The 27,069-nt window shown below is 41.4% G+C and overlaps 2 protein-coding genes across 4 annotated transcripts; one reads left to right on the top strand and one right to left on the bottom strand.

Annotated features, from left to right (window-relative positions):
- Positions 1-572: 572 nt before the first annotated feature.
- Positions 573-3,601, bottom strand: RB195_009707 (uncharacterized protein; the record flags this gene model as incomplete). Its single annotated transcript, XM_064190379.1, has 2 exons — positions 573-759; positions 3,492-3,601. 2 exons carry the CDS (start codon positions 3,599-3,601, stop codon positions 573-575), a joined length of 297 nt encoding a protein of 98 aa, XP_064047962.1.
- Positions 2,115-15,751, top strand: RB195_009706 (uncharacterized protein; the record flags this gene model as incomplete). Of its 3 annotated transcripts, XM_064190378.1 has the most annotated exons (4): positions 2,115-2,224; positions 10,302-10,461; positions 15,183-15,325; positions 15,442-15,751. In XM_064190378.1, the coding sequence occupies 4 exons, from the start codon at positions 2,115-2,117 to the stop codon at positions 15,749-15,751; spliced, it is 723 nt and encodes a 240-aa protein (XP_064047959.1). The 3 variants fall into 3 exon arrangements, with proteins under 3 accessions (XP_064047959.1, XP_064047960.1, XP_064047961.1); XM_064190376.1 differs by lacking the exon at positions 2,115-2,224 and having other exon boundaries at positions 10,309-10,461; XM_064190377.1 differs by lacking the exons at positions 2,115-2,224; positions 10,302-10,461 and adding an exon at positions 12,380-12,502.
- Between the last annotated feature and the right edge of the window lie 11,318 nt (positions 15,752-27,069).

The following is a 27,069-nucleotide window of genomic DNA, read 5'->3' as shown; positions in this document are numbered from 1 at the left end:
TTGCATGAGCTGAGCGTTTTGAAGAACACCCGAGAACAGCTAGGAAAGAGAATCATTGCAAAATATAGTTCTTTTTCTAAGATGATAGGCTTTGCAACACTTTCTCAAGAGAAAACAAGGTAGCACAAATTTAGAACTTATGTACTACGTATGATACGGCGACAGGAACTACGCTGAATGCGTGCTTTGTCCACGCACACCGCGATCTAAACTTGTTCCTCTCCCAAGTAGTTTAAAAATAACTGATTCGCAAGGTTAATCGGTTAATATGTTCATCGGATCGTACCGCCTCAAAGGCATCAATTGTGCAGAAAAAGGTGGTGATTTAAACCAACCTCCATGATCGTAATTTGCAGATCCATTCCAGACACTGTCTCACGCTCTGTACTTGGGTAGGTTTAGATGGAACTTTTCTTTCTGTGATTCGGATAAAGGCAAGCGCACACTGAAATAAAAACTTAGTTATTTATTGTTGTTCCACTACCTCTTTCGACCTATACGTTGATTCTGCACCAAAAACCTATATAAATAGGTAAGTGATTGGTGAATTTTTGTCGATTTTGTAGGGGATCTTACGACATAATAAAGCGATCGATCGCAATAGTACGGTCATGACGTCGCGAGATTGGATGCAGTTGCGAAAGCGGTTGAGCTGTTAGAGAGCTGGGCGCGGTAGAACTAGCTGTTGGATCGAGGTAGAAGCAGCGAGCACCGAGTGGAGCTAGCGATGGTTCCATCTCGATCTCAACTTTGTGATGCCTCAAGATATTCACTTCTAGGTTACAAAACTAGAAGACTATAACAGCTCGAGGGCTTCCAAAGGCATCTTCAATCTACATAGAAACACCATTTAAACCCATAGAGGAGGCTCACAGAAGAAACCACGAATGATAAGCAAGATGAAAGAAAGTACTCTAGGATGGAGCAATAGGTTGGCAGGGCAAAACAAAATACATGACACGTCTTATGGAAAAGACATTTACAAGAATACATGAGTCCAAAACACCTTGACTTCAAATGTGAAACGAAAGAACAAGTCTATTCTTCTACTCTTTTATTTATTCTTTTGTTCTTGATTCAAGACTATGACTTGACTTGGAACAAAGATCCGAATGAATTCAAATTTCAATGTCCAGGGAATGAAGTATGAAATTGATCGGTCAATTCAGGATCAATTTCTAATACAAGGATAATACAAGGATCAATTTCTTTATTATGCAATAATGCATAATAAAGAAATTGACTGGCACATTAATTAATACAATTAATACATCCGCAGGGAGAAATGGCCTACTGTCTGCGCCATCTAAATCTACTTGAACGTGCGGTTGCGTTGCGGTTATTCTAGCACTAAAAGGCGCTCGCAACTATTTAGATGGCGCCCCGTCTTAAGAGTGTCTGTGAGCAAAGCCTGACATTTGTCACTACAATGGGAGCGGATTACCACCTCGAGCTCACTCCGCTTTCATGTTGCTTTTATACCGCTCAGAAGAGCGAGTCGCCGACACGTCCTTTCGGTGGTGTCACGGTCCTCAGCGCGACAAGTCGCGTTCTTCCCGCTCGCAACTCGCCCGTCTCCCGTTCATCGCGGTGGACAGGTGTCGCTTTTTGGTTGGGGTTGCGAAATACACACTACAGAAATGATTCTGTATAGTATGATTTCATCGTCAACTCCGCGACACTATACGCGAACGAGCCCTGTGCCGTATCCGATCGGCGTTTACCAGGTGGCGTTAGCATGAGGAAGATCGCTGAATGTGTAAACAATCGTGCTGGAGGGGGCACCCTGTGCTGGAAATTGGATGCTAAACTTAAGGAAAAAGGGATTTCAATGCTCAACTTCAAGAACTCCAAGTTTCAAGTTTAGGAAGAAACGATCACTTTTAGCGTCCAGCGCATGTCAGTATTTCTGGAAAGGCAGTTTTCTAATCAGCTGTTTAGTTTTCCGAGAACCGTTCAATTTTCTTTTCTTCTGCGAGGAACTGAATACCCCAACTCAAAGAACTGAACATTGGAGTTACTTTTACGATTGATGATAAACACCGTGCCCACTGCACTCCGCTGATTATCGCGACCCGTCTATCGATTAAGTGGTTTTTCCCACGTTATGCGACATGAGTACACCCGCCCGGAATACGCTACAAGTGTTCACATGCTCACCACAGAGGGCGGACACGACAGCTTTGCGCAGAGGCGATAACGTGACCAATGAGGCTTTGCCGAGGTGCGTTTATTGCTGGTTGAAAACTTTTCCCAATTGCCCGCGATGGCCCCTGAAACACGGGTGCCATACGCAATTTTTGAACGCTCCAAGGGAGCAGAAAGATGGTTAAGTTCAGCATTGAGCAGTAGACTTTGTTGGAGGGGGACCGTCTGCTTGTCTGTACCATTTACAGTTTACTCCTTTCTACCCTGATTTGACTGGTCTTTGCACTTTCAGAACGAGCGCAAGCATTTCTGGCGCTGCAGTATTGATACGCTTGTCTGTTGGTCTGGTCTTTCTATCAATTTTTGTATCAATAGCAGTACAAGCTTGTTTACGAGGCTGCTAGCACACTGGTGACAACAATTTTGGTCGATAACATCGATTTTATTTCCTCGCTTCGTTGATTTCTGTAAAACATTGATTGTGACAAACGCTGTCCACGAAAGGTCACGTCACCTGCACATGAATACTATTGTAACCTAAACTACACTTTTTCCTGAAGTCCCTCTGGTACTCCATGCCCCAGAATTAGAAAAGATTTTTTTTTAACTTGATTGATTTTATTTCAGAGTTTGCGCATCCTGTCTAGAGCTGAAGCAGATAGAAAGTACTAAGTAAAGGCTATTTGTCGTATTAGACAGTTAGCTCTTCGAAAATACCACCGTCGATTTTACTTAGTACTTTCTAGCAACTTTACCTCTAGACGGGCGCGCAAACTCTGAACTAAAAAGTAGTCATGCATTAAGGATTCAAACTTTAAAAAAATATTTCCAAATTCTGGGGCATGGAGTACCAGAGGGACTTCAGGAAAAAGTGTAGTTTCGGTTACAATAGTATTCATGTGCAGGTGACGTGACCTTTCGTGGACAGCGTTTGTCACAATCAATGTTTTACAGAAATCAACGAAGCGAGGAAATAAAATCGATGTTATCGACCAAAATTGTTGTCACCAGTGTGCTAGCAGCCTCGTAAACAAGCTTGTACTGCTATTGATACAAAAATTGATAGAAAGACCAGACCAACAGACAAGCGTATCAATACTGCAGCGCCAGAAATGCTTGCGCTCGTTCTGAAAGTGCAAAGACCAGTCAAATCAGGGTAGAAAGGAGTAAACTGTAAATGGTACAGACAAGCAGACGGTCCCCCTCCAACAAAGTCTACTGCTCAATGCTGAACTTAACCATCTTTCTGCTCCCTTGGAGCGTTCAAAAATTGCGTATGGCACCCGTGTTTCAGGGGCCATCGCGGGCAATTGGGAAAAGTTTTCAACCAGCAATAAACGCACCTCGGCAAAGCCTCATTGGTCACGTTATCGCCTCTGCGCAAAGCTGTCGTGTCCGCCCTCTGTGGTGAGCATGTGAACACTTGTAGCGTATTCCGGGCGGGTGTACTCATGTCGCGTAACTCGGAAAAACTCCCTTGATGGATGTCTGGGTCGCGATAATTACACTGGAGACAGTGCTTACCAGCAACAGCAACACAGTATTTCCTCACAAATAACTCCGATCCCCACTTCTTTGAAGTGGGCTATCAGAGCACTCCGAAATGAAAGGAAATGAAAAATATTAAAACAGCAAATAACTAGCAGGAAATATCGACTTTCCGCAACTAATATGAAGGTGAGAAAAACGATATTTCTTCCGAAAGCAGTTTTTCAAAGAGTGAGCATCAAATCTCCTTTTTTTCCCCTTAGTTTTTCCCTCCTTTCATTTCCAGTAACTAAAAAGTGGGTGACAAGGGAATTAGGGACTTTATCACCCTAATTGGACGAACCAAAACGGTGATTCAGTGGAATATATTTATTGTGCAGTAGGCAGAGAACGGTGCAATTAATGTGAGCAAAGTAATGAGTGGGCAGAGCTTAGTCTGCTGCACTCTTAGACGGTACAAGTGCCACTAAAATAACCATAACAGCGAACAGTACTTTATAGTACGCCCCTTATCTATCATCGGGGTCGATGATACATAGTGTTCTTCCATAAATCTGCATGATTGCTTACACATCCAGCGATTTCCCACATGCTAGCTGTCTGGGGTGTGGAGACTCGGGACTCCGTTTTTGGCCCGTACCGTTCTGATTAATAAATAGGTGGTTCAGTGAATCTTTATTGGGAAACATCGATCCAATGAGTTCATTAATTTATATGCGGTTTATCCCAGTTTTCAATGAAGGCTTGTCAACTAAGGCGTAGATATACGTCGAATGCGACCATGTTAATTATCTGGGGCCAAAATCTTGGTTTCTTCCTTTTTTTTTGGATTTTACGCATTTTATTCCTAGGCTCAATGGATGCCTGCCAAGTTAGGCTCTAACATACTCTGATAGTACATAAAAATAAAAGTGCAAAGTCACTGGCATATCAATCCAATTCAGATGCGCCAACTCGTTTTCCTGAAATTCATAATAGTTGAGGTTTCGGAACGCGTGTTGGCCTATACAAATGACTTGCGGGGGCCAGCCGATTATCAAGTCAGTGTTTTTATCCTCCTAGACGAGTCTGGTACGAATTTATGGACCCCGGAGGGATGAGGGGCTTGGTTAATACTAGGGCGGTTTCGAGCCATGGACCATGCGGCTCCTCTCACCGACTGCGCTACATAATACATACTAGCCAACATTCTCGGCTTTATTCGAGTTATTTCTTTACATGGATGCAACAACTTTTATGGTCTTTTGCACGTTTCTTGAAAGAGGTTGATGGAGTAAGTGGACGTCCCTAGACTACGATCTTGCATTGATAATTCTCACGGACTAGGTGTTTCTATGTCAGTAATTACTGAATGCTAAATCATAATCGACTAGAACCTTCCTATCTACAGAACGTGTCTTCTGATTATTTCAGTAACTTCTATTCCAGTGACCGAAAACTTTTTTGGTATCTTATTCTAAAGAAAGAAGAAAAGATTAGGAAGAAAACTAGAAAAAAATCTATTGCCGTAGTTGTTTAGAGATGACGTTTTAAAAATAATGGAAAAGTTCATTCCCTTGCGCGATTTTGATGGGCAGTGGGAGTGAAGCTGGATAACCTCTGAATGAATTGATAAGGAGCCAAAAACAAATGTTTTTCAAAAATAATATCAAATTTGTAACAGTTTTTTAATCCACGCTGATGTCTAGAACTTTCTGCGACGGAGGCATTTCTACCAGGGTTAGTTCCAGCTTGAGCTCATTAAAAAGTACGGCTTGACCCTTTGCAGCAGGAAACACCGCCTTGATCCACTACTCTTTTGTGAGCCTCTTCTTCCTCAATCATTCCGTAGATGGACAATGATCAGCAAACTCTCTTCCATTATTGGTTTTCTGGTATTGCTCTGTAGGAACATAAAATTATAAGTGAATCGCGACACGTTCTTCCGGACATGTTACGGCCCTCAACGCAACAAGTTCAGTTCTTCCTTTTGCCAGTCTCCCATTTTCCCGCGGGGGTAAGGTCGCTTTTTAGCTTTTTAGAACAGTTGAGATTGAACACACGCTACAGAAATGGTTCTGTAGAGAATGATTTCTACGAGGTTGTTTTTGTGGAGCGACCATTGCTTTGTGAGTAAAAGGAAGCGATTTAGTCCCTGCCTTTCAAAAAACCGCTCCGTTCTGGGAAGTGTTGCTTTTCAGTGCCCACCTATAAGCAAATAGTTGTGGAAGGGCTACCATTGCTGCTAGTTATTTAGTTCTTAGTGTTCTTTACTCCTTCTCACTGCGAAGAACTCTGGATAACCCAGTTCAAAGAGCTGCGTATCAGAGTTAATGTTGTGATAAATAGTGAGGTGAGCACTGTCGTTTCACCGCCTCATACCGTGGAGGCGAATATCTGCGTCGAATTGCGATGTACAGCGGAGGTACGTCCTCTGGCAGGGCTTCCTAAGCTGAGAAGGAGCATGACATCTGCGACATTTCTGACTTCTCGAGAAGGAAGCGTGGTTAAGAGTAAACCTTGCTAAGAGTACACGTACCGTTTTGGCAAGAAAAAAAAAGTTGCAAGGTAGTTCCCTGGTCTATATATGTTTTGTTGTGCACCAATTTATCGTTCATCTCGCCGGTTCTCACGAGATCTTCTCTTCTTGTTTGAGCATTCTTTTTTTTGCTTGTCTCATTCCCGCCCTCTGCGTGAAAAATCCACAAGCATCATCAACTGCTGAGCAGCAAAATTAGCTGCCGATGAATGTGAATTGGACGTTTTATGAGGAGCTGCAAGAACTGATCCGCAGCTCTAGTCTTCCCACAAATTCGTCGGAGACTTCAACGCAAAATTAGGGAAGATCACAGAAAAGGAATGCGGAGTCGGAAGATTTGGGTCAGTTGGTCAGAATGACAATCGCTTTGTCGGGCAGACTGTTGCCTGCCACTTGCTTTTTCATATCAATTCTCACTCCATGAAGAAAGATGATCGCCGGTGGATATCGGAATTGCCCAACGGATACAGCGATCGACCACATACTCACCAACTGAAGGTGGGGTCTATTTAACGCATCGATAGTAGCATCGTTTTGCAGTCGTTCTGATCACCTTCTCCTTCGGGCGAAAATACGACCCAACCAAAGCATTCAGACATGTATTATCGGCAACGAAGGAGAAAAGAAGTTGTGTTAGAAAGTTGTGTACTCGAGACTCCTTGCTCCAAGACGATTGAAATATTTATTGGGAAAAAGGACATTGAGGTTCGATCTAAATGCACCTCACGTTAGACGGTTACTGATAAACCCCAACTGGAGAAAGGTTTTGAAAAAGGATCTTTCGAAATACAAGCAGGAGAAAATACTGGAGACGGCACAAATACCGTCAGGTGTTTGTTAACTAAAGAAGTGTACCAGAGATTTCCACGAATGTAGCATTCCGCTAGCAGCTTTTCTTAGAGGGGGCCGGATTCGCACCTCTTCTCGTCGTTAGATGGAAATCATCACGGAGTGTCTTTACTCGAGCTTTTTCCGATAAGAACTTTGAAATTACCGTCTGATATGCCTGCCTACCGTCTTAAAAAGAGTGTTCACAAGGATCATACTTCGCATACAAGGGATGTTAGATGAAGAACAACTTCAAAAATAAGCTGGATTCCGTAAAGATTTTAACTGCATGCCCCTCATTCAGAACGCTTCGGGGATCACATAGGTATGCCAAGAACATCGCCTGCGCTTTTTTTGATCCTTGCCGGCTATGAAAAAGCCTTCGACAAGAACGTAGGAACGAATGCAATACTGTCAGTGCTGCACCATCGTGGTGTCGACGCAACGTAAGCGAGAATGTTAACTGATTGCTACGGTCGATGCATCGCTACGATACAGCTCCTCCATCGTCCCCTCACCATGGGAAAGAGAGTACGACAAGGTCGTACCTCCGACATAAGAGAAATGTTTTGCCTTCGAGAAGCAGTGGAAGACAAATAGAAGGCAAAGGATGGATGAACCGATCACATTTTGAGAAGAGTTGACAACACGCACATACGTAACATTACAATCAATTGGATCTCAAGAGATGTTAAACGCTTTCGAGGGATGCCATCCACGAGGTGTTCGTTGCGCAGATGGAGCAGCTGAAAATTCAGCTGCATACAGGTCAAGGATGTCGAAAACGTCTACTCTTACTTACGAAAGTTACGAAGATCGTAATAAACGGCTGCGAGGAACAACCAAAAGGAAAAGGAGAAGACTTTGGATCACTTACGTTTTGTGAGGACGAGTCATCCAATCCTCATGTAACTAATAAACAAAACTCCCAGTGTACTAACTACCGTAGCCCAAACATCAGTCAAAATATTATTTCAACGTTATGCGGGCTGACTGGCTGGCTGATAAAAGGATAAAATTTCTGGCGTTAATCAATCCACTTCCACTGTTCACATCAATTCAGAATCGTTTGAGGTTTACGAACGTGTAACTGGCCTATATAATGAATTGTGGTGGCTAGCCGATGTGTCAAGTCAGTGTTTTTTATCCTCCCACATAGGTCTGGTACAAATTTATCGACCCTGGAGGGATGAAAGGCTTGGTCAGCACTAAGGCGGATTCAAAGTTCCGATCTATCGTGCAAGTAGCGGAACCTATAACCGCTACACTTCACCCACCCCAGGCCTGAGGATACGTATTCAGAATACGCAACAGATGCACACATGCATACCTCAGAGTAAAATAAAGCAGTTTGCGTAGACGCGATAACGTGATCAATGAGGCTCAAGCGAGGCGCGTTCACTGCTGGTTGAAAACGTTTCCCAATCAATTTCCCATTTGATGGCCCCTGGAACACGGGTGCCATACGCAATTTTTGAACGCTCCAATGAAGCAGAAAGACATTCGTAGTATTTTTTGCGCAGGAATTCACAGAATTAAAGGCACTATAAGTTACGAGTAGAGTAGGATTATGTGCGTTCATAGCAAAAAAGTGTGGTTGGGCGATCACCAATTACCTCACTTTTGTTCAGTTCGGCTTAGTTTTGCTCTACACATAATAGAAAGGTCTGCATATGTAGATCTCACCATCTCGGACCTTTAGGGGTTTCACCGTTCAACATTTTCACACTGAGTCGGATGGATGGTCCTAAGTTGAAAAATTCAATGTTGAGATAGATAAAACAGAGACAGCGGTATAAGTAACTCCTTCCTCTGCAGATATCAACTATAGTGGAAGAGCCTAGATCCAAAGCTGCTAAGGTATTGTAAAGCTAGCGCATTTGGGACCCACTTTATTGAATACCTGCTATCAATCTGACTGAATGATAAATTTCCTCCACCTTCGTCGTTAGTTTCTCTTGTCTTGTATCCTTTTTTCTTTTGCCGATTTCCTCAACTTTCTCCCTCTCTCTCTTTACCTCCATCCGTAGGTTCGTTGGTTTTTTTCCAGCTGCTTACCTACACCGCCTTGAAAGAAGTGAATAATTTTCAACTCTTTGTTTCCTGTCAATAAATAGAATAAACGGTGTTTTATAATGTTTCTTCAACAGTGGTTTGAGAAAATATTTAATAAAAATAAACGAAGCTGTTGCGAGGACCCTTGAACGTCCCCGATTTAGTGGGTCAAGGCTGCACGATCGACCACGGCGAGTTCTGGAACGTTTTCGTGTCTTACTTGTTGCTTCTATAAGTAGGATTATTTCTTCCACAATAGTTCCTCCTTTAAATTATACTATTACACTGCCTTTATAATTGCTTTTCCACCACGTATATGAAAAATATAAATTATATTATATTATAATTAATTATTTTATTGATTATAATAGTAAGATTTTATATATGTGTTTTTTTATGTTTTCTAGCCATCTACCTAACAATGCATATGTCAAATTTAATGAATATTACTAAAATGTATGTTATTATTTATTATGTTATATGTATATTTATTTATTTATCTCTGATGAAATCGTGCATATTATTACTATGAAGGTATCATTACTAAGTGTGTGGTATATACACACATATTTATTACATATTACATATATAAAACCTAAGAAAGTATCATGCTATATAATAACGGGCTTATTCTGTCACGTGTGTGTAATATATTGTGATAATATTCACTATAACATGTAAGTGTGCACATTTATATCGCGTCCCATCATATTCACACTATATACTATTCATGCCATATGTAGCATGCCACATATTTGTTTTCGTAATCATAGGATCCTAATCCTAATGTCTTAATTGTTTATAAAACTTTCAATGATAAGACTGGATTAGCTAAAAAGATCTTTGTTGCTTTACGACCAGAAAACTTATCACTAGGTGAATCAAACAGAAAATCCAAAATAGTTGCACATGCGGTTCCTTTAACTTCTTGAAACGATACAGTCTCTTTTGTTGTGGTGGATAGATTCAATTACGATTTTTTTGCAAGGTTGTTGATCTTAGATGTGGCCTAAGACATTCTACGATCTTCAAGTATAGAGATTCATAATCTAACGGACTTTTTTGCAGATGTACACAATCTAGAAAGTCCTGCGCTGACAGGCAAACCAATCAAATATTATCATACCTACATTAGACTACATAGAAATCAGATTTTTCAATACTTGCTGTACAAGTTCATTTTGGATGGTTCATCTCTTCAAGGTGTATCCCGAGAACATGTCAATTTTTTAAAGTGTTTATCAGTTCTTTGCATTTCTTTCAGACATAGGATGGAAAGATTTCGTCGCTTAAGGGAATCTATGACAGCGACAGAACCTCGTTCAATCATTGAAACAACTATCCGTCTTGCACTTGCGAGCACACTGAACTTCTACTTATCGCAATACATCTTTGACAACAGACTGATACCGTTTCTGGAGGATGTAAGTGGTTCACAAAATTTGCTGCATCTATTTTTTCGATTTAATTTCTTTCATTTGAATTTTGATGTGTTTTTCAATGTAACCAATATTTTCAAAGACCGGGAGGTTGTAGTGATCAACTTATATTCGCACTACATATATAGCAATATCAATAACGGGGCTTGTGTCCGTGTGTGTGTGTGTGTGTGTGTGTGTGTGTGTGTGTGTGTGTGTGTGTGTGTGTGTGTGTGTGTGTGTGTGTGTGTGTGTGTGTGTGTGTGTGTGTGTGTGTGTGTGTGTGTGTGTGTGTGTGTGTGTGTGTGTGTGTGTGTGTGTGTGTGTGTGTGTGTGTGTGTGTGTGTGTGTGTGTGTGTGTGTGTGTGTGTGTGTGTGTGTGTGTGTGTGTGTGTGTGTGTGTGTGTGTGTGTGTGTGTGTGTGTGTGTGTGTGTGTGTGTGTGTGTGTGTGTGTGTGTGTGTGTGTGTGTGTGTGTGTGTGTGTGTGTGTGTGTGTGTGTGTGTGTGTGTGTGTGTGTGTGTGTGTGTGTGTGTGTGTGTGTGTGTGTGTGTGTGTGTGTGTGTGTGTGTGTGTGTGTGTGTCAGGGGTCCACCGGCGCCGAGTTAATGCCTCGAAGCTAGGAATCTATAAAATGAGGTGTGAAGGGGTCCACCGGCGTCGGATACCTATAGAAGGGGGTGCGACGGGTCCACGGGCGTCAGATTCCTATAGAAGAGGGTGTGTGACGGGTCCACCGGTGCCAGATACCTATAGAAGGGGGTGCGACGGGTCGCTCCACGGCGTCGGATACCTATAGAAGGGGGTGCGACGGGTCCCACGACGTCGGATACCTATAGAAGGGGGCGCGACGGGTCCATCGGCGCCAGATAGCCTTAGAAGGGGGTGCGACGGGTCCATCGGCGCCAGATAGCCTTAGAAGGGGGCGGACGGGTCCAAGACGTCGGATACCTATAGAAGGGGTGCGTCCGGTCCCTCGGCGCCGGATAGCCTTAGAAGGGGTGCGACGGGTCCATCGGCGCCAGATAGCCTTAGAAGGGGGTGCGACGGGTCCATCGGCGCCAGATAGCCTTAGAAGGGGGTGCGACGGGTCCAAGACGTCGGATACCTATAGAAGGGGGTGCGACGGGTCCATCGGCGCCAGATAGCCATAATATGGGGTGCGACGGATCCACCGGTGCCAGACCCCTATAAAAGGGGGGGGGGGGGGCCCCGGGGGCCGGCCCCCAAGAAAGGGGGGGGGGGGGCCCCCCGGGGCCAAAACACCCCAAAGAAGGGGGGGGGGGGGGGCCCCCGGCCGGCAACCACCAAAGGGTGCGACGCAACGGTGTCCACCCCCCCCCTATAAAAGGGGGTGCGACGGGTCCACCGGCGCCAGATTGGTGCGCCGGCGCCAGATACCTATAGAAGGGGGTGCGACGGGTCCACCGGCGTCAGATTGGCGGGCCGGCGCCAGGTACCTATAGAAGGGTGTGTGACGGGTTCACGGGCGTCAGATTCCTATAGAAGAGGGTGCGACGGGTTCCACGGCGTCGGATTGGTGCGCCGGCGCCAGATAGATATAAGGTGGGGTGAGACGGGTCCCGCGGAATCGAAATGGTGCGCAATAACTTCGCGTGCATGTCGCAAAAGATAAATGGTTAAAGCCGTTTCATAGCCGTGGCCATTGCGCGCGTTGCTTTTCACCTTCAGACTCCCCCGCGTAAGAAAGTCCTGCGCTGACAGGCAAACCAATCAAATATTATCATACCTACATTAGACTACATAGAAATCAGATTTTTCAATACTTGCTGTACAAGTTCATTTTGGATGGTTCATCTCTTCAAGGTGTATCCCGAGAACATGTCAATTTTTTAAAGTGTTTATCAGTTCTTTGCATTTCTTTCAGACATAGGATGGAAAGATTTCGTCGCTTAAGGGAATCTATGACAGCGACAGAACCTCGTTCAATCATTGAAACAACTATCCGTCTTGCACTTGCGAGCACACTGAACTTCTACTTATCGCAATACATCTTTGACAACAGACTGATACCGTTTCTGGAGGATGTAAGTGGTTCACAAAATTTGCTGCATCTATTTTTTCGATTTAATTTCTTTCATTTGAATTTTGATGTGTTTTTCAATGTAACCAATATTTTCAAAGACCGGGAGGTTGTAGTGATCAACTTATATTCGCACTACATATATAGCAATATCAATATATAGCACAATACATAGATCGTCCAGATCTGATCATTTATTTATTTCTTTAGTAAAGTATTTGAGATGCTTCACAACTCCAGAACACCCTAAGAGTTCTAGATGAAATAAAATAGCAAAAAATGCACACATGATTTGGACACAAGTAACTCATGTATGTGAATATAAATTGAAACTTGCAAAATATAAAATAGTCCCGGTAATAACAGATAAATTTAAGAGAAACGATATCCACCAAGATACGACATCCTCCCTTGTATTTTGCTGAAAGTCCACTTTTTGAACAAATTTCACCCTTGTGATATATTAGGATATTTACATCTAGATTACACCGCGAAAAGAAGAGTGTTGGGACGAGCACTGAGCTACACTTTTTTCTTGATGAAAATGCGGAATCACTCATGTAACCGCGCCACTTGAGAAAGTCTATCGCTGTAATTCTTCCAGGATTTGTTTCCATATGTTTGCTATCAGAACTGAAAAGAAAATGGGTGAAGGATAAAGGATCAACTCCGTGGAGTTGGTCAATCTCATTGGGATGTACCAACGTGTTCCACTTCATTTCGGAATCGTTCTAGGTTCATGAAAGCATATGCGGTGACCTCTACTGTACTTGCGGGAGTCAGTCGATGTATTGATTCAGTTTCTATGTTTTCTTGTTTTGCCATGGAGGACATGGTTAAACTTTATTTTTGGCCTGACACTTCGATAAACTCGTTCTTATCAGAGACTTGGAAGTGGTTCTGGGTTTTTGATGCTGTCTATACTCCACCAAACTCGTCCTCTTCCTCGCCAAACAACGATATCGTTCTAAGTACACTACGATCCAATCAGAAAAAAAAACTGATCAGACTCACCGACGAGCGGGGCTGGTAAACCACCGGGTTCTTACAGATTATCGCCCAAGGCGAATAAGATCTACGACGTGGGCTGCCTTCAATGGATTAAAGATGCGCTACGCAGTATCTTTAATCCATTGAAGGCAGCCCACGTCTTTGCATGTTTGACACGTGGGACAAGCACGTTTTAAAACATCATGATACCCCAGCTCAACGTTGAGCCTCGTTGTCCCACGGTTACCATTTTTTCTTACGTAGAAGTTTTTATACTTCTACGTTTTTAGCTTGTATTTGGTGCAGACCGCGTTGTTATAGAGTTTTCTTACTTTCATTCATTTTGTTTGTTTAAATATCGGAGTCTTAGGAGCCAAAGGTGGGCGAACTTGAACTAGACAATTTGGAGAATAGTTCCGAAAGATTACTAGTTGGATCTGATAAAGACATAATGGAAGTTGCAGAAAATGATTCTACCTTCAATGATGCATTAGTGCTTTTGATTTGAGAAGTGATAGGACATTATCGTCGTCGGATAGTGAGAGTGAAGACGAATGGAAATGCGACGCAGAAACTCATGAGGACTGTAGTAATTCCAACAGTTTCGTCCACATGATACGCCACGTAATTGTCAGCAACCAATTGACTTTTACAGCAATATTTGAGTGAGAAAATAATGTCACTACTTGTCGAAGAAGCGAATAAGCAGGGCAATGCAAAGAAAGGGTCGCAAATTTTATGAAAATATGCCGCTGGAGTCAAAAAAAACATCGGATTATGTACACAAATAGGAGCAGTGCAGCTGCTTAAGCTGGAGCTTACTGAAGTTCTAGGCCTGCAATTGGTGCGCCTTCCATTGCTAGAAACGTCAAGGACTCGATTTGTGCTGCTGCTCAGTCCTCTTCACTTTCCCGCTAATAATCAGCTTTATGGCGAGAGGCTTTACAAGATCTATTTTTTAGAACTATTCAATGCAAGGTGTGATAAAGTCTTCAAATCAGAAAAAAATCATTAATGTTGTTTCGAGACGGAATCGTATTAATACAACACATCTTTTCTAAGAGGCAAAAATATGAGATCAGGCTCTTCAAGCAAATGTACAAGCCATTTTTGCACCGAATCTTTCCCACAAAATGCACAGAAAGTGTGATCTGACAATCCTTGAATTTCAGAGTTGCTTTCAAAAATAGAAACGTTTTTCCTCGCCCGTATTACGTGTAATATTATTCAAAGATAGTAAACCAGTAAAGTGCAAAAAAAGTAAAAAAAAAACCGGAAAAATATAGCAGATAACCGTTGGAAGGTGTGCTGACGCTGAGCCGCATTCTTTACCGAGTCAGTATTTCTATCCTCCCACACTGATTCCATTTTATCGGCCACAAAGAGATGAAATGCGGGGTAAGTCTGGAGCGGATTTGGACCACCGACAGTGCGGTCAAAGGAAGCTCTTATCACTTCGTTATCTTCATCCTAAAAATGGTTGAAAATAAAATGAACCATGAAGAAGGTTCGCTCCTATTGTTCACTGTGGTGTGCTACCTACTGCAATAAGCTGTCTTTTTGTTAGCCTTGCATCAAGATCCTTTTTTTCTTCTTCGGAAAATGGTAGCTGGTGAAACAGATTTGCTGAGCGGTATGGATGCTAATGAACTTTTGGACCTTCATTGGATTAAGTAAATAATCACACATTCCAGGCATTCAGGACATCGCCGTTAATATACTGGCCAGCTTTTCGTACAGATACGGAAAGGTTGCCCAAAATGCAGAGGTTATGGCCACCGCATGCTAATTTCGAGCTTGCCGTAGTCTTCACCTTAGGATTGTACATGATTCTTAAGTGAGCTTCTTTTTAATCTTTTCATGTAATTTCACGAATATTTGGCTAGTACAACAACACAGTATTTTCCTTCTTCAAGCTTTGAACACTATTCATAACTTTTCTCAAACTATCAGATATTTTCTACGTCCTGAACACGTTTTGGAAGTGTTGAGTCGTCTGAACTCGAGTTCGGAGTTCCCATTTGATGACAAAGTCAATGACTTGGCTGGCAGAAACCACCATGCTCTTAGAGCTCGCCTTTTCTCGGCAGGAATAGTTGCTGTTTCCATATTTACATTACTCCTTCCTATGCAGAGGATAGGCGAAATGCATATTTTTGTGATCGCCTTGAATTTTGTTCATATTCTCTTATTATGTGAACTTAGCGCTGTTCTTATGTTCCTTTATTCGGAGCGATCTGAGAATAAGTTGAAGGAAGAATGAATATGTATTGGTATAGTGGTAATCTTCCTTCTATATTACATTTAGATGGTTTCCTTCATACATGTATTAGTCATTCCATTTTCTTTCGCGAAAAGTGCACAATTTGTATAGAGGTTTTGAGAACGGTTCAGACCATGTAGTATAAATCTTTTTTTACTGTCTTTCCAGGAGATGAAACAAGAAACAACGAAAACAGGGAACGAAGAAAAAGAAATAAGACGCAAAAGGAGCAATAATGAAGCCATAATTGTAGATAGACATGTATAAGAACTGATTCACTTATCCTTCGTTTAATTTTACTTCTGACACAAGGTGGGACAGGAAAAAAGTAGTCCATCTTCTGTATTGATGAACTTTTCGTGAAAGGTAGCCCATCGGCATATTGATAGAAGTGTGCATTCTTATGCTGACGTCAACGATTAATCGGAAAAGGTTCCTTTCACATTGTGTTGTGATTTTTGCTCGCGCGAGTAAACATAATCGATCTGGGGTTCAGCTACCTTTTGGTAGGCTACTCTGTATGGGCCAAGTGAAGTGAAGCATGGTGCAGTTAACCTGCTGCGGTCGAAGTGGCGCAGTGAAGACAGCGGTTGGAATCGAGCTGGGACCGCTGCGAATTGCAGCGATAAGCGGTGCTAGCAGTTCAAGCGGCGCGGTGGAACTGAATACAACCATTACGAACTGCAGCGAAGAATGGTGTTAAAAAGGATCTTTCCTCGATCCGTTACGCTCCACTGCACCGCTCCGAGTAGAGCCGTTTACGCACTCGTCTTGGGACCACTATATTTTTAGGTGACAAATAAACCATGTTATTTTTTTGAGTTTAAAATAATGAGGATAAAAATCACGTGTAGAAATGCCATTTGAAATTCATTGTGTTCACGGAAATCTTTGAGAGCAATCCTAATTTAATAGATTCATCATTTCATCACGAAGGTCTCGAGGATGCTTTCTTTGTAGGCGTTTACGGCCTTTGATTTGAAAACTCTTATCATTTTGTGAACAATAGGCCTAAAATCTCCCTGGGGATCGTTTGTATGATAATTGAGCTCATTCGCTCATAACTCCTACCTGCCTGGTTTGCCTACGTGGCAGAGAGGACTGCATGGAATCAAGGGTGGTGTAAGGTATCATGTGCAGGTCGTGTGGTGACGATTACATAGGGGAAACGGAACGCCCTCTGTGTATTAGGATCAAATCAAGGTGCATCTAGATGGAGTAGCAAAATCTAAGCTCTCAACCTGACTCGGATCACACCGAGTGAAAATCGTAGAAAATGTCACCAAAACTCCAGAATAGAGGTGGAAGTTACGATACTATCTTTCGAGCCCGATTTCATAGCACGCAGAACACTAGAAGTATTTTGGACAACTGTCAAAAGTCACTGAGGAATCACTTCAAGACCTTGCTGAACCGCCAAGCTACGTCTGCTCCTAAACTCGAGCACGTTCACACGTACTACGGAAGCCCGAGGGAAAGCGTTGAGTTCGGGTTGTATATTACGGGAACCAGCGTGGCTTCGCCCAATTTTCTCTAGCTATCCTAAAAAACGACGTGGGAACTGCTTGAGTTCTTACGAAGTACGTTATGACGTCCCACCCTTATACACGTTCGTTATACACGTTGGCCCCCTCAGCAACTTGTCCTTTTTTCTTTTACTTGAAGGGCGTGCTGAGAAGACCTAATTAATCCTCGACCGCTTGCTCGTAGACGCGGTGCGTGCACAACGCTGCCGCATTACAGCTGAGGAAAGAACACCATCTCCAACACAGTTTTTCTTTCGAGGATTAAAGGAGGATGAGCGGAACCGTTCTGATTTTCGTAATTTACGACCCGAACTCTACGGTTGTTCTGGGGTTTCCGAGCTGCGTCAACTTCGTGATACGCGCCGCCTTTAAAGGGGAGAGCGAAGCGAACATAATAGAGCATTTAAGACACCCACCTTCTGCTTTCTGCATTTGATCGAAAAGTCGAAGCCGAAACGTCGAAGTTGCTCGCAATATTTGTGCTGCGTAAAAGAGAGCATCAAATGAGTTATTGAGAATCAGATAGGGACGGAAAAACATGAAGGAAAAATAGAAAAAAAAACGTAATAAAGAAAATATGGATGAGATGAGGTATGGGAAAGGAAAGAAATCATATAATAAGTGACAGGCGGAAGACGTCGAGAACGATAGGATGAAGGACAACGGAGAGCATACTACTGATAAAGTTTTTCTTGCTTTGAAAAAATTTTGCTCCTCAGTTAGTCGATCGATATGTGCTCTGCCTTCGGGGTCAAAAATCACATTTTGGAGCGCGAAGGCAAACGGCTGGCGGGATTTTCAAGCGGCCTTATTGTCTCGATTCAATCCAAGGAGTGAATGGCGTCGAACGTGCTCCCTCTTATTCACGTGGCACTGATACGTAAAAAAATAAAGAAAGAAGCGATTAAAAATATGCGGTCAAATCACGGCAGCTTTGTATGGCCAAAATCATATGTTATTATATGTAATAATAAATAATGGTGTTATATATATAATTGCACATATATTATTGCGGTATTCTCCAAATGAAATGTAATATTTTAGCACTACTTTTTATTTATAGGTGCATATCAAGTTCAAGAAAAAATTAGACTAATTATAGATTAAAAAAAGCCACGAATTATTCCTTGAGCCAATACTTCTACTCTTAGGCTGCAAAGTGCTATGAGGACCCTTACATCATTTGAACTTTAACCCACTTTTAAGGAAAGACGCAGTGTATCAGAAAAAAATCTACAGCTAAAAAGACCCTTCCGAAAATCTCCTTTTGAACACCGAAATTTCTTTCTGCTTTTGAGATCTCAAGATTCCATCTTATGATTAAGCTATTGCAATGAAATCTGAATCTGTTTCGAGTCGCCATGTCCTCTTCCTCAGAACACAACTTCTCAGAATACAACTTCTCAAAACACTTCTCCAGCTTTCTTTGCACGCAGCTCCCTTCATATTAATTTCAAAGGAACTTCTTTTTCCGAGCAGTTATTACATAGTACTAGATATTCACATGCAGCAACTATGTGGTACTAAAAACTTCCGCTTATTTTTTTCCCCTTTTTTCTCTTCAAACAAACCCACCTCTGTATGCACTTCTTCACTCTCGCAAAACATCATTTTGCTACATTGGACTTTGTATGATTACCTATTTTCTTCTGAATACCATTATTTCCTTAAATCATTCTCATACGTGGAGCGAACATCTGAAGATGCTTTTTGTATCGTGTCCTCTAATTTGTTACCACTTTGTGTGGAGTAGATGTATATGAACTCTAGTAGAGATCCAGTACACAGCGGAGCAGCTTTCTGAATTAAAAAAATTGAACTTTCAAAAATCGGCGTAAAATTTCTGACAGAGGGAGCACGGCTTCGAAAAAAGATCTACGGAAAGAGATCTATTTTCCTACACGGCAGAGAAAAATAAATCAGGTAAACTAAAATTTCCATGAAAAATACAAGAAACGACAAACAAAATCCTAATTTAGCTTGCGTCCTCTTTTCAGAATCATAGTAGCTGGGAACAGCGCTTGCCTTGGTTCCTATAGTAGTCTTGCACAGTTTTAGTGTGGTTGAAAAGGAGTTTTGATAAAGATGGAACTGTCGTCCTGGCAGTAAGACTTCAACAGTATTCACTACCTCAGAACTCGAGGGCGCTGTGTTGGATCACAATTATCGACAAGATGTTTGATCTCTTTTATCTTTACACGGCATAACAATCAATTAAAGCCAACATTTTACGAAACTGAGTGTCTTGGGAGCTTCCCACTAATAGATAGGGGTGTAGTTCATTACTAATACTTCTGTGTGATTTCATCTCCTCAACCATGCAACTTATTACTGTTAATGGGACGCAAGCAATCCGCAACGCTTCGGCGATTTTGCAGATGAGGGAGCTTCTGCTGTTTACTTGAGTTATTAGTTAGTTATTAGTTGCATTCCGGATGTTTGACGTCGTGTTCTATCGCGTAGCAAGTAGCATCGTAGGAGAGACCGGTGCAGCGAAGACTTTTATAAAGTACTAGGGGTGATCACACTCATCATGTCCATTATCTAAGTCCTTTAACTTTATTCTATCTATTTATGAGGTGGCCATAACATTTTCAATTTAGTGATACGCTAATATTAATTGCTCGTAGAACGATCAACCAGTACATTATTCTCCAATTTTATTTTCCAATTTCATCTGTATAGGATCAATGGATTGACGTTCCGTCACGTTGCATTAGGGTCCACTAGTTTGAGACTAATAAGTAGAGAATAGATAGAGAACCAGATAGCTAAAAACATCGCATATTAACCGCGTTACAGTGGTCTGCTGTAGTACTGACAGTCTAAGCCGTGTCGGTCGAGACTGACTTGCCATCACCTTCGTTCTGCGTTAGATGATACAAATTACGGATCATGCGTCAAATAAAAGAATAAATGTTAAAACAGGCTGAGAGATTTCTCATCTTTGATTATTCGAGAAACGGGAATCATTACTACAAATGAAATCGAGGAACATCTATAGATCGACAACGGGGTCTATCAATCCTAAAGACAAAAATTTTAGTACGACATGCGTCGATTTGGTCGTCGTCGATTGAATGCCCCTAAAAAAGCGCTCATATTAACGGGAAACATGTCGCAGAGTTACTTTCAACAGCAAAATCTCGGGTAGAGCACTTTCAACATCTATCTACTGCAGCACTTTCGACAGCAAAATTTTCGGTAGAGAACAATTCTCTCTCCAGGACACTGGTGTCCTCCTCGAAATCCAACCCTGAGATTCGTAACAAGAAAAGTTAACTGGTTACTAGCTAATTGTTTCAAGGTACGATACTTATTGCAAGAGTTCTTTTTGTTGATCAATAAATTTCTCAAAGTGCTTCATCCCGAAATTCGTTGATTTCGTGGACACATGAAATAAAAGTCTCATCCTCACTGCAATATGCAGTGAAGATGAGGCCTTAATTAAATGCTCATTAAAGCAGTTTCCGTCAACAACAGTTTTTAAGGCAAGTCGAATAAGAGTTGATAAAGTTGGTTGCTGAAAAAACGCAAATTATCCTGAAGCACATAGAATTTCGCAGAAAACTTCCAAAAAAAAAGCATGTCGTGCCGTCCGAGATCACACAAAAAGCTTCGTATGACTCAAAATGCTATGAGGAAACTAGTCTGAGGGACTATGTCTATGGAAAATGTACAACTGAATATTGTACATTCTCGAGATATTCAACGCATCATTTTCCCAAAGAGAATATCTTGGAAATTTGTTGCCATGAATCATATGGACTAGAAAACTGCAGCAGGAACTGCGCAAACATATCATATGGCAACATGATGTGTTTATTCATTGCTTACAACACTGCGTATGGGAAAATGATTCAGTCCTTAACTTTTCACAGTTCTCGGGAAGTGCCTGCGTCCTCTATGATGCTATACTCTTTTCTTTTATTTTCTGCTTCTATCGATATGTGCCTCAACATGACTCAGAAGTGTGATGGTAAATAGAGAAAAGCAGAAGGTATTAGTGCTATAAAAATACGGAAAAAGATTCACGATAAGGGAAGGGCAAACTTTCCAAAGTGCAAACTACGCCCTTTTGCTGCTACAAATCGTCTGAGAGAACTCACGAACTGTGATTTGATCCGATTTCAATTAGTTTGAATCGTAGCCCACAACCCAGTACGCAGCGTTACTTTGATAGTACTGAGCATGACATCGACTGATGCTTCGCTTCCACTGATTGCGCTGATTTCTGAACAAAAACCTCTTCAAGTCGTAAAGCACCAACCTGACCGCGTTGCAGCGCAATGAAAAGAGGCAGATCTGCGCAGTCAATGATTTGAAATTGGTCTAGGCGAGCAAACCTTCACTAATACGTCCAGGGTCGATAAACTGTGTAGAAGAGTTGTCTGGGGTGAGGAGATAAACCCAACAATCTGATATATTCTCTCCCGCGAATGATTGCATAGTTTACGTAATCGTCAGCAACCACAAACAATTCTGAATTGAACTAGAACTCTTAGGCTCATCCTGAATTGATTGGTCCACGTCAACCACTTTATCCTTCAGAACCATGCTACGCTATGTACTCCGCGTGAACTTAAAGGCGGACCAGTGGTTAGAGCGAGATTTTTTTAGTTCTCTGGAGAAAACTACAGTAAACATCCTCGAGTACGATATAGTTTAGCTACATTTTCCAGCAAATTCGCATTTCTCCTAGATAGGTGAAGTTACTTACGGAAACTGTTCCTGGAGGTTTTTCTTTCGGTAAACATACTTATCAGTACATTTATTCAAGCATGGTTTTTTTTTAGTTTAATCCTTAGTCAACCTAAGAAATCTTCACTTCTCTTCTGTTATTTTTTAGCATTGCTCAACGTTGCTTATGGTGACGCACGTTTTAAAATACTAGATGACAAACATACATGTGATGGAAATACCAAAAGGATAGAAAACCAGGAAGTTTCCAGCAAACTGGAGTTCTAACCGATCAATTATTCTATTCATTCAACCGAAATCTTCGAGAAATTTTTTTTAAGCGTTCGGTTCGTGATTCCATTAACAGACTTAATTTCCGTTTTCGTTACATTTTGTTTCCTTTTGATACAGTTACGTTAATTAGTATTAGCGGAGCGATTTTATCAGGCGGAGATCGGCTAATATCACGGCAGAGCGGCTACCTAGGTAAGCACAACGATTTTGGTCTTTTGGTTACGGTTTCGGAAGTAGCATCTTATGGAATGATAACCTGTTCTGGATGGGGCATTTGAGAGGGAGCTGTTACAAATGGTCGGACTTTCTAAGCTTTGACGAAGGCGACGACGCAGAAACGTTAGACGCATTGAAGTTTGTCAACAATCTTTGGTCTTGCTTACCTTTGACAACCGACGAGTTACGTAAATGTTAGAAAAAGCAGTCTGGATTTTCCGGTTAGTAATTTTGCAGGCTGCTATGTACATCTATGATCTTTTGTTATAATAATGTAAGCACGTCAAATAGGAATAATCTGGAGGAAGTAACAGTGTTAAACCTCATAAAATAGAATGTATCCAAACAAATATACATAATAGTTGTGTCGTTGTTATCGATCCAGATCCATTAGAAATTGGATCGATAATAACGACAAAGAAATAATTTGAGGAATTATTCGTGTTCTTTTGTTTGATTCTAATAATGCACATGGGAATAACAAGTATTTTGAAAGAAATGTACTATTTTTATACTATTTTATAGGGGATTTCTCACTCTATATGAAGTAACTGATTTTTCAGTTTGACTTATGGTGCTTCTAGATCGTTGATATAGAGTAACAGGTCGACAAAATGGAGTCACATTTCTCTGAAACGAAAAGGTCACTGAAGCAAAGGTTGTTGTTATGTACACATGGATATGGATCAGTAGTTGAAAGTACCAAATCCTGTTCATGCTCTCAATTTTTTGCTTGCAAAAGCACGAATTTTTGCCTCTTCAAATGCGTATCACATCATCAGTCAAGGAACTGTCGTGGGTTGAAGGAAAAACAACGAATTGATAAATTTCGTAGTTTCTCTTGCTATCTTCGCTCTCGTTTAAAAGGTCTTCCTCAGATCATCGCGATAGATTTTTTCAGTTTCTTTCGGTTGTTTTTTTATGACGCTCCTTTTGTTTCTTTTTTCTTGTTTCTTCGTTCTGCTTCACGTTTGTCATGACTCATTCGATGCCCTTTGTGCATGGTACAATTCTCACGAGCAGCTTCGGTGACTTGGACTCCTTGGCACAAACAATTAAATCAAAAATTTTGTGTTTTGTTCGCTTTACTCTCTGCATTAATTATCCACAGAAACAAGGATCCGTAAAATTGAAAAACCGAAGCGCTACCCTTTGTTCAGCTAGAAATTTTCTATCGAACGGCTTACAGTGAACGGTTTAATCTCATTCCGAGGTATTAGCTTATGGAAATGTGTGGAAATCCATAGCTAGCCGTCCTCTTGTGCTTATCGTTCGTCCGATGCGAACAAGATATCGTAGCGGCTACTGGTATTTACAGCAAGCATTCCTGTCTGCAGTTCCGGAAGATCCGTGTTCTAAAAGTTTCTTTTCACATCATTATATGCAAATCTTACATGATTTCTTTCAGCTTGAAATGGAACCTTTGCATCAATCTCCCCTTTCTCGATACATCCCTTTTTTGCTTTTTTCCTTATCATCCGGACAAATTAAATTGAAATTCTCTTCAAAACTTGCATTGCAAACATTAAGCATAATACCTGTTGATCTAGTCTGCTTCATAACAATGACGAGTCTCGACAATTTCATACACGCTTTATATACGAAATGTTCGTTGAAAAACTTTTGAAATGCGTTGGTTCGTTAATCCGCCTAAAATACGGCCGCTGATACGTTGCACTGTAACGAATTAACCCTAAATTGTACTTGTCGTGATATGTTCGCGAATAATTCTAACCTCATCCTAGTATGATCTCTGTCGTACGTTTATATTTATTTTCAAGCCTTCATTTATTGCTAGTGTCAGTCTCTGCCTTAATTTTTACACTTCTCGCTCGATAAAGGATAAATGAGCACTAGTCGGTACCTATTGTTCCTCTTATTTCTTCTATTCAATAACCTATCCATTGCTGATCAAATGTATAGAACAAACTGCGTTACACAAATACAAATGTATATCAAAGTTAGGATGAGGTAGAATCATTATTTGCACATCAAACAACATTACAGTCAATATCACAGCGACCAGGAAATACATCTTTGGCGAGAGCACGAATGTATATCTACGTACGGATAAGGTTGCATCGCTCGAACACTTATATTATAATCATAACATTTACTCCTTTACTTTGTGACAGTATTGTTAGTTAGCAAAGGGCAGTCCGAGCATTGCTTAAAGGCATCACCCCACGAATCTGAGGAGGTGCAGATTTCAGGTGGAGTATTCTTATGAGGGATAGTAGATTATGGAGAGGAGGGTGATTCACTCCATTCCTTCCTAATTGCCTTAAAAAACGGCCCGGAAGATGCGACGCCGCAGAAGGCTGGCGCGCTCCAGTCGAACTCCTTGTGGAAAAAAGTGCGCCAGAACGCTCGAAGCCGTATCTTCCGGGCCGTTTTCTGCGGCGACTAGGAAGAAATGGACGGAATCACTCTTCTCCTCCTAATCTACTACGCCGTATACGAATACTCCACCTGAAATCCGTACCAGCTCAGATTCGTGAGGTGATGCCTTCAATCCATAGATTTTCCTGTGCAGTGCAGGAAAAGGAGCGCAGGCAAGTGGAGTGATCCTACGCTTTTTGAGATGTTACCATTAAAAAAGTATGAAGTGCCATCGAGAAAACGTTATCAATTAAATTAAAAAAAACTCTCTAATTTATACGATATATATACACACATCATTACCACTAGCAGAAATTGAATTTTCTAAATTCCTCCACTTCAGAGTAATAGATATGTGCCACTTATAGAGATCCCAGATTTTTTCGATCTCATCTTTGTTTACGTTCTATTGACACTTTGCTACTGATCGACTATTAAAGCGCAGAAAATACCTCGCAGGAACAAAGTGTCTCCGCAGGCGTACTTTGGGGACACAATTCCGACAGAATGCCATTGCCATACCGACTGTATGGCTGTGTTTTTGAATGTATTGATTAGTTGAGAAAGAATGCGTTTCAAGTTATTGCTCGCCAAATGACAAATAGAAGATAAGAAATGGAAAGAATAAGACCTTATAAAAACTGAACGTTAAGTTTTGGCTGTTCCTGTATTTATACAGAACGTACTAAAAAAATGTTTTGGATTGTTACGTATTCTTTACTGGATGCGTGTTGCGTTCTTCACTTTCTTGGGAGCAAATTTTGCCAAGTTATTGCAACGAACACCAAAAGCTTCACTGAACTGGGCGGACCTCAATGATCTCAGCGGGATATAGAATATGCCTACTTTTTCCCTATTCGACTGCAGACAATCGGCTCTGGGTACATAACGACCGCCCCTCTCGAGTCCACCCGAGTGCAGACCAAGCGTTTCATCCTTCCCGGGCCGATAAATTGGTACCAGACTTGTCTAGGAGGATAAAAACACTGACTTGATACATCGGCTAGCCCCCAAAAGTCACTGTATAGGCGAGTTACACATTCGTGAACCTCAAACGACCCTGAATTCAAGTGAACGCGTTGTCTCATCCCAAGCGGATTGATTAACTCCAGAAACACTTTATGATTTTATGCATGTGCTCTGCACCTGAAGGTACCATACCAAGAAATTGATGATCTCGGGGTCTATCCAAACACAAACGTCGTGTTTGCAAGTGGTTGGAAGAAACAGCGTAAGCACCCCATTGACTGGCCGTTCTCGGATGTTTCGTAGGAAAGTTCGATCCACACGGTCGTTTCTCACACAGTTTTTTTTAGCTTTTTTTTTCTCAATTCTGGTGCGTGCTACCACTACTATGGTAGTAATTTCTGATAAAAACGAAAGAAGAAATGTAAAATACAGTTTGCTACCTTCTACGGGACAGGAAAATGCTGCTTAGCGAATCTTAGCACCCATTCCATTGTCCTTTCTCAATTCTGGGAGTGTCCGATCTTCCAGGACGAAAAGCGTGTCGATAAGGGAACTCCATACGGCGCTGTTCATCGTTGAAGTATAACTCCAGTAATTTGTAGAACCATAACTTTAAAATGCCTATTTGTAAAGCAGTTTGAAGAGTAGAAATATTTTACTGGAACATTTAAAAATTCCTTACAGCCAGCCGTCAGGCATAAGGGAAATAGCAGTTGGTACTGCTATTTCTTTTCTTTATTTATCTACATTGTATTTTCAGATGTGATCGAACATAATTTCAGTGAATAAGTGCTGTGGTCATTAAAGTTTGCAATTTTCAGGATGAAAATATAAAAATCGTTAATTCGCCCACACAAAAACTTCTTAAGCTGATCTTACTTTTTTATCTTTTATCCTCTGTTAAGCTCCGAATTTGAGAAGTCTGTCATTTAGTCTTCCCAGCTGCGACATCTTTGGTTTTAATCATTTATGTTGTACTTTATTTATTTTCTATGGTTCTATGACTTTTCTATGGTTCTATTCGATGTTTGGTACATCTCGTTCGCATATAAACAGATAAATATCTGTCAGCTGATAAAAATTAATGATTTCTGCAAAGAATGTTGTTATGCATATGTTTGAAAATAGAATAACCCCGTTCTAGTCTCAGCTATCGTTTTACACTCTTATCTTATTATTTGTCGAATAGTGCACTTTTTTTAACCTGATATTGTGGTGAAACCCCTGTTCCTGTTGCCTGGCAACAATCAC

Source organism: Necator americanus, chromosome III (assembly GCF_031761385.1).
Source record: "Necator americanus strain Aroian chromosome III, whole genome shotgun sequence".
Classification (NCBI taxonomy): domain Eukaryota; kingdom Metazoa; phylum Nematoda; class Chromadorea; order Rhabditida; family Ancylostomatidae; genus Necator; species Necator americanus.
This window is presented reverse-complemented; position numbering and strand designations above follow the sequence as displayed.